This window comes from Camelus ferus, chromosome 12 (assembly GCF_009834535.1).
Source record: "Camelus ferus isolate YT-003-E chromosome 12, BCGSAC_Cfer_1.0, whole genome shotgun sequence".
NCBI classification, from domain to species: Eukaryota; Metazoa; Chordata; class Mammalia; order Artiodactyla; family Camelidae; genus Camelus; species Camelus ferus.
The window spans coordinates 22,790,981-22,803,433 of NC_045707.1; the positions used below are offsets into that span (position 1 = coordinate 22,790,981).

General features: G+C 58.6%; 1 protein-coding gene and 1 long non-coding RNA gene across 2 annotated transcripts; one reads left to right on the plus strand and one right to left on the minus strand.

Moving 5' to 3' along the window:
- Window positions 1-249: 249 nt before the first annotated feature.
- On the plus strand, window positions 250-9,946 carry NXPH4 (neurexophilin 4). The gene is given in 3 exon segments (XM_032493176.1): window positions 250-432; window positions 8,260-8,862; window positions 8,864-9,946. Coding segments are annotated over 3 exon segments (921 nt in total). The 5' UTR covers window positions 250-375; the 3' UTR covers window positions 9,125-9,946.
- A 22-nt stretch (window positions 9,947-9,968) lies between these two features.
- Window positions 9,969-12,433, minus strand: LOC116667633. The gene is made up of 3 exons (XR_004324554.1): window positions 12,267-12,433; window positions 10,599-10,755; window positions 9,969-10,394 (listed from the first exon to the last, which is right to left on the minus strand). It is a non-coding gene; the product is annotated as an uncharacterized LOC116667633 (long non-coding RNA).
- Between the last annotated feature and the right edge of the window lie 20 nt (window positions 12,434-12,453).

Consider the following 12,453-nt stretch of genomic DNA (forward strand, 5'->3'; position numbering starts at 1 on the left):
CCACAGTCCCTGAGCCCCGCAGCCCTCTCCGCTTCGCACCTGGGCCGGGGGCGTGTCTGGGGCGTGCCGGGGTGAAAGTCACCTTCGGTGCCCCCAGCTGGGCGGGAGGGGGCGCGCGGGGCGCGGCCGGGATTGGAGCGCCGCGGAGCCCCGCCCCCCCCCCCCCCCCGCCCGCCCGAGTCCGACCCAACTTTCTCCCCCGCCCGCGCCCCGCCCCCGGCGCCGCGCTCCGCTCCTCTAGCCGCTCAGTCCGCGGGCCGCGCCGCCCGCTCCCGCCGCTCCGGCAGCCGCCCCGTGGCGCGCCGGCCCGGGCCCCTCGCCCCCAGGCCCGACTCCCGCCTGCCCGGGACTCGCCCCGCCCGGCCACCCGGGAAGATGCGGCTGCTCCCGGAATGGCTTCTTTTGCTCTTTGGCCCGTGGCTCCTGAGGAAGGTAAGGGCAGCACGGCGGTAGCGCGAGCGGGGGTCCCGGCCGCAGAGGTCCCAGAGTGCGAGGGGCTGCGTGCGCCCGCCCCGCCCCCGCGCGCAGCGTCCCAACTTTGTGCGGCGTGGGGGAGGCGGACAGACAGACTCCCCGCTCCGGACAGGCGCTCTTCCAGGGCAAGTTGGCCGAGGGTCGGGGTGGGTGCCGGGGTGGAGGCCCGCCTCGGATCCCGCTCCTGGCGCGGCGGGGGAGGGGGACGAAGCCAGACCCGCGAGTGCGCCAGACGGAGCGGGAGTGCGAGACAGACAGACAAGCCAGCAGAGTGTCAGCCTTGCCGTCTTTCCGCGCCAACCTCTCTCGCCTTCCTCGCTGTCTGTCCTTCCACCCCTCCACCCCCGCCTTCCCATTTCTCTCCTCTGCTCCTGTCACAATGCCAGGTGGGCCCTGTGTTCCAAGCATACACGGCCCGAACACACGCGCGCACACACGGACTCACACAGAGACGGTCGAACTTGGCTACGGTCTCCCATCACATTTCCCGCGGAGACACCATCTCCCCTGCACAACCTCACAGACACACCCCTCGCGCCCGGCGGGTAGGGAGTCGGGGCTGTCTGAAAGGAGAGTCTCTCCTCCCGCCCCCTCCTCGCCCCCACCTTCCCAGGCTGCCTCTTTCCCTGAGGCTCCAGAGCGAGGACCCAGAAGCTAAGGGGGCCCAGACTTGATCTGCCTCCCTCCTAACTTGGAGGCTTCAACTCGTGTACACGGTGTGCTCATGTGTGCTGATATGGAAAGTGTGGGTCAGCGTGTGCACCTGTGTGCGTGCCTGTGTTGGGGCAGCCGGGCTCAGGTGTCTAGTACTGGGGTCCAGGATGCGTGTGTATGCTGATGTGGTGTGCGGTGTTGCTCTCAAGGGGTGAATGCAAGTGCCTGCTTCACAGTGCAGTCATCTGTGTCCCGCTGTGAGTCCCACAATGGGGACCCAGGCCCTGGACCCCTGTCTTTTTCCATCAGCTCCCCTATCCCTAACTTTCCTATTTCCTGCACCCCAGCTGTGATCTACCTAGACTGGGGGACAGATAGGTTGCTCCCTACTCCCTGCACCCTAACCCCCAGCCCCTGCAGAGTCTGGAAGGGGTGTAGTTCCCCCCAACCACTTGGACTCCCATCAGTCAGCCAGATTGCACTCAGCAGCTCCAGCAGGGCAGGGGCTGCCCTAATGAGGCTGGTGATGGAGCTCCTTGATTCTCATAAGCCCGCCTGGTGACCTTGAGGGGCTGGAAGGTGGGCAGAGGAGCCCCCTCCACAAAAACTACTTCCACTGGCAGGAGCTTCTTTTGGACTTGCTGCCTAGCTCTGCCTATAGAGCGCTGCGGGAGGAGATCTGTGCCCCACAACCCACCCGGGTGTGAAGGCCTGGGGGAGAGGAGGTGGGGTTGGATAGTATCCCTGACCCCTTCTTTCTAATTCCTCCCTACTCTCCTCTCCACTCTCCCCATCAAATAAACTCCCCTGTGGACAGATCTGGTTTAATTTCCTTTGCCCCCTGAAGGGGAATGAAACATCTGGTGGAGACTTGAGGGAGAATAAGCATGAGGATGTGAGCGATGGGGAGCTATCTGAATGTGTGAGAGCTGCAGCTGTGGGCCTCTGTGTTAGAGTCCATGGGGGAGAATATCTGCCATTTAGTCCAGCTTGCGTGCATGCGAGAAACTGTGTTTACCTGTACATACAGACTGTGGATGTATGAATATGTACAACTGTGCTTGGAGTGTGTGTAGGAGTGTGTCCGGGTACCTATCTGTGTGTGCTTGCATGCACTTGTGAGTATGGTGTGTGCACATGTGCATGCCTCACATGGTGGGTCTCTTGTGCACATCTGTGTGTTGGGGTGTATGTGTTGTCTGGATGTGTCCCTGGGGTTTGCGAGTGTGTGTCTGCATTCTTGTGGTTTCAAGTGCATTTGTGTGTGGGTATGGGATTGTGATCTTCAGGATGCGTTCGTGTATCTGAGCGTGGCTTGTGTGTGTGTGCTTAGGGCTGCCTCAGTGCCAGAGCTGGCACTGGGTTGACACTGAGTAAGAGGCTGGTGGGGGAGAGTTTACAGAGAAACCCTAATTGTCCAGTGCTGACAACCCTGCCTCTCCCATCCTCTTCACTTGCCCCTCCTCCAGGATCTCTCTCCCTTCTTCCTCCTTGCTCTGGCTCCCGATCTATCGTGGCCTGTGACTCTTGGTTTCCACTGCCTCTAGGGCTCTGGCACAAGTCTTCTTCAGGATCTTTCTAACGTGGTCTCTGACTCCTCTCCCTGTCTGTCTCTGTCTTCCCCACCCCTTGCCAAAGCAGCTGCCTACTGGGAGAAGCAGCAGGCGATCAATAGTCACTAATCACTAATCACTAATCACTAATTAGCTAGGGGAGGGCAGGGGCGGGGCCCTGTGGGACCTTCCAGCTCTAGCCTGCCTCTGGGAAGGATTAGGCTGAAGCGAGTCTCTCAGCCCTGGCTGGCCCCATCCCCATATCTAGCCACCCCCTCCTGCCTCTGTACCCCCCTTTAGCCCCCCAGCTAATCTCTGGCTGGGCCACTTAGGCACGCACAGCCTGGGCCAGGGCCCAGAGCTGTTGGCGGGGATTTGGGGGTAATCAGGGGCCGCAGCTGGGCCAGGGGCATGAGAGGGGGACACTGTGATTGATCCCTTGGGCCAGAGTCTATGAGTATGGGAGGGAGTACCCGATGAAAGAAAAATTTACACGGCCTTGGGGTTGGGGTGGGGGAGGAGCTGGAGGCCCAGGACACGGTGATTAGGGAAGAGGTGAGGTAATTGGGGGACCGAAACAAGGTAAAGAAGGGTCACTGGAGTCAGGGATGGAGTCATTGGGAAGGGGAGAGATAAACGTTCTACGAGACCAGGTAAGTGGAGGGGACATCATAGGGGTCAGAGATGAAGTCATTGTCGAGGAGATGCGGAACTTTGGACAGAGCCCTGGAACTCCACACAGGCGGAGTCCAGGAAGGGGTCAGGGTAACTGGGAGAGGGCAGGGTCGGTCATGGGGGAGGGGCCCCAGGGCTCAAGGGTGGCTGGGTGCAGTGGGGAGTCGCGGGGCGAGGGGTGGGAACGAGCAACGGGGCGGGGATGGGGAGCAGGGAGCGCTGCCTTGAGCGCTGGAAATTGGCGAGTCTCCCCCTCTCCCTCGCCTACCCCTCCTCCACCCCCACCCCGCCCACTCCCCCTCCGGCTCCGGCTTCGGGAAATTACATCCCAGCACCGCGGCTCCCACCGCCCCCCCCCCCCACGCGCCCCGGAGCCCGCGCCTTTATAGGCACATTTATTGCAATAATAAAGTGAGGCGCGGGGCGGGGGGCGGCCGTTCCCGGGGGGACCGCGCCGGCTCTAGGAAGCAGGGAAATAAAATAAAATAAAATAAAATCAAAATTCAGATAACGGTGAGCCTTGCGCGCTGCAGGCCAAGAGCAGGCGGGCAGGCGGGGCTGAGGGGGAGGGGGCGCCCGGCCCAAGGGCAGAGCCCGCCCCACCAGCGGTCCCCGCCCCCTCACGCTATACTAGGGTCTGGAAGGAGGTATCTTTGCCTCCACTTGCCTGGTCCCCTCCTGTAGCCTGATCCTGCCCGTCTGCCTTTTCCTCTGACTTGTCTCCCATACCTGTCCTCAGCTCCTGTCTCCCTATTCCTCTCTTATCTCCTTTCTTGTCCCCCAGTCCCAATTAACATTCCCCAACTCCTGGGTCTCTGCATCCCTCAGCACTCCTGTTTCTGCCCAATAATCATTTCCCATCCCTGATTTCCGTTCCCACCCCCATCAGGCCCCCATCCCCTTCTCCCAGTCCCTGTTCCGTTCTCATTCCCTGCCATTCCCCAACGCCCATCCCTCATCTACTATCCCTGTCCTCCCCTCCCCATTTTAGTTCCCATCCCATCCTGTTCCCCCATTTTCATTCTCCTGGCTATGCCTCTGCCCAATGCCTGTCCACCATTTCTGATCTCCTCTTCATCCCTGTCCCCATGCCTATCCTTGTTCCATCCTTCTCTCTGCACCATATACCTGTGCCTGCCGAGTCTCCAACCCCAGTCCTCCTCCATCTCTGTCTCAGTCCTCACCCCAGCCTGTCCTGTCTATCTCACCTCTGTCCTCACTCCCATTTCTATCCCTGGTTCCCAGCCAGACCCTGGCTACTCCACCAGCCCTGACTGCGGTGCCCCCCGCCTCCTTCTAGGTGGAAGGGTTCAGTATGCTATTCCCTACCCTTCCTCAACCCAGGCCTGGAGCACTCCTCTTTCCCCAGCAACGGGGTGCCGTCCCCTCCCCCAGTCAGAATCCTGAGTGGCCCCGCCTGACCCACGCAGCAGGAGAGAAGCCACCGACAGGTCTGGAGGCCTGGGGGAGGTGCGCCCTGCAATGCGGCTGGGGGGCTGACAGCCTGATCCTCTCTCTGTTCCCAGCGGTCCCATCCCCAAGAGCCCCTTTCCCCCACCCGGTGGAGTTTGTTCAGCAGCAAAATGCAGCCTCAACTCCCCTCCAATGCGTGGGCTCACTGCCTTGGGGGCAAAGCACTCCTGGCTCGGCTCCCGCCCTGCTAGGGCCTGGAGGCGCCTAGTGAAGTGCACCCCACACCCCACACCCTCCCTCCACTGCCACCGCACACCTCCGCCCCCCAAGCCGACAGCCAGGCTAGCCTCTCCCCTCCACAAATGTCACTGCGCCCAATTAGCTTAATTAAACCAGCTCTGGAGCAGGGGGACCCCTCCTTGGACAACACCCGGCTCCCACTCTCAGTTGTCAAGGGGGAGGGACAGCACCACAGCTTCTGGGCAAAGAGGCCCCCTGATCCCCCTGCTTTCCTCTCCCACCCCCACCCACAGTTGGAGACACAATCTGAAGGGTAGAGGGAAAGAACCACAGTGAGACAGTCAGAAGAAATAGGGAGAAAAACAATCACAGAAGGAGAAAATTAGAGACAGAGTGAGGAAGAGAGAGAAAAAAGAGACTAAGAATCAGAGAGAAAGGGAGAGAGAGAGATGGAAAAACAGTGAGAGGGAGAGCGAGAGAGGGAGAGTGAGAGCGAGCGTGCAAGCAAGGAAGCCAGAGGGAGGATTTTATTTTATTCCATGTTCCCATTTCTCGGCTCGTTTCCTCCCAGACTCTCGCGCCCCCCCCCCCACTGAGCTACCCCCCCACCGAAGGTCGCTTTGGCCGCCCCCCCAACTCTTCCCTTTTATCTTGGCTGTCTCCAGCAGCCGGTGGGGGGTGTGGGTGCCCAAAGCCCCGGGATTTGCCAGGATCAGAGAAGCGCAGATAGCAATTTGTCTGGGATCAGAGGGGGGGGGCCACCCAGCACCCCTGACGGCCCAGCCAAACCTCCTTCCTCCTCCCAGCCCCTGTCTGGAAGGAGTCTGGACTGAAGCAGTCGACAGGTCCTGGGCTGGGTGCAGGATGTCGGGTGCTGCTGGGGTGTGCTGGGAGGGGGTGGCTCAGAGGCACAGGAGTCAGGGACTGAAGGATGTCCCTGGAAAGAGCTAGTGGTTGGGCCCAGAGGGGTGAGGAGATTAGGTGTCAGAGTTCAAATGACTCCCCCGAACCATCCTTGGACTTTCCCTGGAAGCTTCACATACTCCCTCCTCCAATGTCCTCTCCGAGGCTCAGGCCTTGCTCTCTCTAAGCCCACCTTTAAGGGTGTTGGCCTCTCCTCCAGGGAGGCCCTTGCCCCCTCCCACTGTGGCCTAGGACTCCTTCCCCCCAGCCCCTCTGAGGCCCACCCTCCGGGTGTTAGCTGCCAGCTCATGCTTGTCTGTCTGAGTCAATCACTCTTGCCACCCCCGCCCCCCTTCACCTGAGCTGGGAGGAGAGATGGACGGGAGGAGGAATGAGGGGGGCGATAAATATGTATGACGAGCGGGTGGCGGCGGCATTAATAACCCGGGATCGCAGCGCTGCGGGGATGGGGACCAGGCGGTGGAGATTCTAGCCCAGCAGCTCGACTCTGCCGCTCCTGTCCCCTGTGGACACATGGTGTGGACACATGGGTGTGTGCAGAGGGGGACACCCATGCTGCCCTGCCTCTTTATCGACCCAAAGCTCATCCTGCAGGCCAGTGTGGGACCCCCAGGGACCATTCACAAACAACTCACACATATGCACCCCCCCAGGGGAACACGATGAGACCACACTTACTGTATCATTGTGGATACACTGACACACACCCTTGGGATAAAGCTTGACACATGGACAGAAGATAATAGGAGCTCACACAGGAAAAGTGACACCCTCAGAGAATCACACACAGCCACCCTCAGACATACAGCCAACGCAGGCATACAACCACACCAGCCACACAGACACAACTACCACAAACGGAAACACAGCCTCACTTAGAACAACATAGACACAGCCAATTCAGGCACATATGCACAGCCACCACAGGCTGATAGACATTCAGCCACCACAAGTAGGCGGACATACAACCTCCTGAGACTGATACACAGGGGCATACAAATACACACACACGTACAGCCACCATGCGCAGCCTGAGACCTGGGACATGGCCATGCCCTTGTGCCCCATTTTCCTGAAATACTTCCATACAATCACTGGTTCCTTATTTTATCTTTTTTCATATTATTTCTGGCCCATGAAATTTATAATGTGTATTAATCTGTGTACTTTATACCCCAGCCAGACACATACGTACTCATCACCATAGGTTGAGACTTGAGTGTGCCCGTGCATGCGTCCATGCATGCACACACACACACACACACACACACACACATACACAGTCATCACTCCAGGTAGACAGACACACACACAACCCTCTCAGGCTAACAGAAACGCAACCATCCCAGACTGACACACACGGTACGCCCTCCCCCCAGTCAGAACCCACACGCAGTAAGGGCCACGGTAAACGGCCACAGCCAGCACAGTCTGACTGACACACTCTGACACGCACGGCTCCTCTCCCTCCCGCTCCCCTCGCTGGAGCGGCATCTCCATATTTCTTCCTCTCGCGCGCGCGCGCGCGCGTGTCTCCTTCACTCCCGGCCACCCCCCACCCCCCACCCCCGCCCCAGATAATTGATGGCCCGGGCCTGGCCCGGCCGCTCCCGCCTCTCGATCCATCTTGTATTCGCGCCCGCACCGTCTCCTAGGTCGGCCGCCACCTGAGACGCAAGGAGACGAGTAGGGGCGGGCAGGGGCGGTCCTCCAGCCCCGTCCCAGCCCAGGGAAGGACCACCAGGCGGCATCCCCCACATTAGGAGCGCTGGAGGCAGAGAGGGGTGCTGGCGTAGCCCTCAAACCTCAATCCACAGTGCCCAGCCTCTCCACTGCCCTCAGCTCCGTCGGTTTCCCTTGCCCCTCCTGGCAAGGGAGAAGAGGGTGGGGGGGGGTGCCTTAGGCTCGGCAGGGTGTTGGGAGGTCTCACTCTTTATTGATACTGGACATTGGCAGTGGTCATGGCCTCACTTGCTTCAGTTCAAGCTTCTCCCTGGTCCATTACTCCCAACCAAGCCCAGGCCCACAGCTCCACACTCCCTATTCAAACCCACACTGGCTTTGGCTTTTTTGACTTTATCAGTTCTCATCGGAGTTCTGTGAGAACACAAGGATTCTCAACGTCATTTCATAGGTGTAGAAACTGAGGCCTAGACCACATGGCTTGAAAGGGTTGCAGGTCCACTCCAGAACGCACTTCCTGAGCCACTGCCTCGTACGGCCCGATTCCATTTGGTCTCCTAGTGTCTGTGGATAAGGGTCTGCGTGGCCCTGGCGGGGTGGCCAGAGACAACCCCAAGGTCTCTCTTTTCCTCTTTATCTACAGGCGGTCACTGCCCAGATACCAGAATCCGGGAGGCCGCAGTACCTGGAGTTGCGCCCCGCCGCGGCCGGAGGGGGCGCCCCTGGGCAACAGCTCCCGGCACCGCCGAGGTCTTCCGAGGGCTTGGGCACCGCACGCGCCTGGAGCTGGGCCTGGCCCGCTAACCACACTGGAGCACTAGCCCGGGAGGGAGCGGCGGGGGCGCCCGCGCAGCGCACCAAGAGAAAGCCGTCTATCAAAGCGGCCCGCGCCAAAAAGATCTTCGGCTGGGGGGACTTCTATTTCCGGGTGCACACCCTCAAGTTCTCTCTACTGGTGACCGGTAAGATTGTGGACCACGTGAACGGGACCTTCAGCGTGTACTTCCGCCATAACTCATCCAGCCTGGGCAACCTCAGCGTCAGTATCGTGCCGCCCTCGAAGCGCGTCGAGTTCGAGGGCGTCTGGCTGCCGGGGCCCGCCCCCCACCCGCTGCAGTCTACGCTGGCCTTGGAGGGGGTGCTCCCTGGGCTGGGGCCCCCGCTGGGGATTGCGGCCGCGGGGCCAGGGCTAGGAGGCACTCTCGGGGGCGCGCTGGCGGGTCCGCTCGGGGGCGCGCTGGGAGTGCCCGGGGGCCAAAGAGTCACGCGCTTTCAATTGCCACGTGGAGTATGAGAAGACGAACCGCGCGCGCAAGCACCGGCCGTGCCTGTACGACCCATCGCAGGTGTGCTTCACTGAGCACACGCAGAGCCAGGCCGCCTGGCTCTGTGCCAAGCCCTTCAAAGTCATCTGCATTTTCGTCTCCTTTCTCAGCTTTGACTACAAACTGGTGCAGAAGGTGTGCCCAGACTATAACTTCCAGAGCGAGCACCCCTACTTTGGATAGCGCGACCCGCCCTCGCCCGGGCCCTGAGCTTCCCGCCAAATCCCCAACTCCCTAAGTGGGACCCCTCCCTGTGCCCACATCCACAACTTCCAGCCTGGGCGTGGAGAGAAACAGCCCTCCCAGGGACCATCGGCTGGCGAGCGCCCCCTTTTCCCTGTGGGGGTGCCCACAAGGCTGAAGGTAGCTCCCTTGGCTACAGAACAACCCAAAGTGAAGGGGAAAGAGCGAAGCTCCAGAATAGGTGGGGCTTGGAGGCGGTCCCAGCGTCCCCTGCGTCCACACTGAGTCCGCTTTAAGCCGCTGGCGCTGGGCTGGATTCTCCCTTTGCCCACAGCTTTAATAACGCCTGGCCTGGCCCCCTCATCCCACCGTGACTTCCTTACCCCCTGGCGCTTGTCCCCCACCCTGTGCCCATGTAAAGACCATAAGGTCTTGTAAACCGCAGCCTATCCCGTTATCCTTCTGCCTGCCGAATGCCAGTCCCTCCCGTTCCCCGAAACCCCAATAATTAGGGTAGCAGAAGCAGAACTCCTGGGCGAAGGCGACTGACTCGGGCCCCTGCCCTCTGCCCGCCTCCCTCCTGTCCCTGCCGTCTTGCTCCACCTTTCCGGCTGCTTCCTCTCAGTGATTTTATTTATTTATTTAACGCCAAAACAGACGGGAAAGGGAACAAAATAAAGTGAAATCCAATAGGCGTCTGTGTGAGACCTTTGTAGGGAAGTGGGGTGGTGGTGTGGATTTATGTCTGGCCAGGGCCTCCTCCCACCGCGGCTCCTGGGGAAACCGAGGCAAATATTGACAGAGCTAGCACCTTGGAGGTCATCCAAGACCACATCAGATACACGTGGAGGAGACCCTTGGGATAAGAGCCCTGCCTGGGGTGAGGATTTTCCTCCCAGGTGTGGGCGATGTGCAGCTGCTGCAATTAGGATGGGGATTAGACCTGAAAGGGCACCACCAGCGGACTATTTGGGACTACTTAGGGGAGGAGGTATAAGGCTTTGAATGGGATGGAGATGCAGGGACGGCGTAGGCAGAGCACTGACAACCTGCTAAGCTCCGCGGAGCTGGCGGGAGGAGGCAGGTGGGGGGGAGGGGAAACGGTGTTTGCGGCATCTGGAGTCATCGATCTTCCTTTTCCTTCCTAATTTCGTGGGCGCTGAGTTTGCAGACCAATGGGGGAGGGAGGGAAGGAGCCCTGAGACGAGGGGGTGGGGGAAGGGACAAGCTCGAGTTTGGAGAGCCGGGCCGCGCCGCTGCTGCTTGCCGTCTGCAAACACAAACAAGGCCCCCTTCCGCCAGCTGCCCACCCTCCCCACCCCCGCCTCCAGCTCCCTCCTGCAGACGCGGCTGCTAATTTTATCCGCCCCCAACCCTGGCCCGAGCGTTAATTGGCTGCGGCTTCATTAGCAGTTCACAAGCTCAGCCGCCCCCCTCCCCTCGGGACCCCTGACTGGGGCGAGAGAGGATATACCGACAAGCTGAGGCACAGAACGACACCTCGTCTTCAGCCTTCCTTCGCCTTGAGTCCTGGGTCAAGGTACGCCTGGGAGAGGGCAGTGTTCTCCTGAGGATTGCCTACTGGCTCCAGCGGGTAAACTGAGTCAGAGGTGAGTCTGATACAGGCGGGCCTGGGAGGGAAAAGTCAGTAAGGAGAAAATACATACCGGATAGATGGATGGATGGATGGATGGATGGATGGATGGATGGATGGATGGATAACAGTATCAACTGAAAGGAGGAGGGAGGTGGGAAGTAGTTCTCGGTCAGAGATTGGAGGAAGGAGAACCTAGCAAACTCCCAGCACCAAGCCTATTATTTCTGGAAAGACCCGAAAACACCTGAGGCTGGAATGGGAGAGAAGGAGGTTACAGCTTAGGGTGGAGGGGGTGGAGCTTCTGAGGTCTGATATGAGAGCCAACTGGGAAGACTGGAATTAGCAAGTTAGCCCATCTGGGCCTCAGTTTCCTCATTTGTAAAGCAATAATAAAATAGCGTGTTCTGAAGATTAAATGAGACTTTGCAAGTGAACAGGCTTTGCAGTTAATTGTCCTCCTCCTCTTCCTCTGACTCACAAACCTGACTCCTCCTCTGCCATCCTCTCCTCCTCCTCCCCTTCCTCTTTGGATATCTGGGAGCAGAGTGAGGTCCCCCTACTTGTAACTGCACTTGTTGCATTTGCATTTTGTTACCTGTTCACCTCTTTTTTTTTTATTTTAATGGAGGTACTGGGGATTGAACCCAGGACCTTATGCATGCTAAGCATGAGCCATACCCACCTGTACCCCTTCATCTCTTGATGTCCCAGCCATCAGTGATCTATTCTGATACCTCCAAGGCTATGGCATGCTGGGCATGGTGAAGGAGCTCAATATATTGGCCGAATGAATGAATGTAATATTGCTATGTAAGGCAATGGTTCTCAAAACCACTGCTTATTAGAATCACCAAGGGGAGGTTTTGTTGTGTGTCAGTGTGAGTGGGCAAAAGCCATTGAACTAGAACTTCTGAGGAAAGGCTCATATATTTGTCACATTTCCCAGTCAGTTCTGCTGCCTAGGTTTGGGGATCCTCTCCTGGAGGGATCCATGAGTCCCTTGCCCAAAGAATGAGTCCAGATAAGTCAGGCAAGAGGGAATATCCCTTCCAGTTCCAGTTCCAAAGATCTATAGCCCCAGGGTACAAAGAAAGCTCACTGATTGCTGGGGCAGCAATGGTGAATAGGTACCCATCACAAAGCAAAATTCAACATGTGCAAGGACAGGAAGCGGGCACCTCATTCAGCTCCCAGATGTCCCAGGGAAGGAGAGGATGGCCACAGAGGAGGCAGGTTTGGGAGGATGAGGAGGGACAGTTCATCCCAGAGCATGTTTACATACACAGCCTCATTTAATCCCCACCACATGTTATTTTATTATTGAGTTACAAGTGAGGTTAATTTGCTATTTAATTTCCCACAGCTGGAACTTGAACTCGGGTCCCTCACTCTTCCAAACCAGGGTGCTTTCCAGTGCACCAGAGCTCTCTAGCTTGTATTGGGAAGAGAGCCTAATAAGGCTAGGTACTCAGTAGACACCCAGTGAATGGTTGCAGTATGGACAACAGACAAGAAAATCAAAAACAAAACGAAACAAAAAAATACCCCTGAAGAGCTTCAGGACAGTGAGGAGATGGGGCGGCACTGGATCTCTTTTCTTTCAGGCAAAAGCCTCTGACCGTGGGGCTGTAGACGGGAAATGAAACGGAAGAAGAGGGGGGAAAAACTACAATTCCCAAAAGACCATATAAAGGGACTGGCTCACGCATGCGTAGGCCCCTCCCTAGTTCGG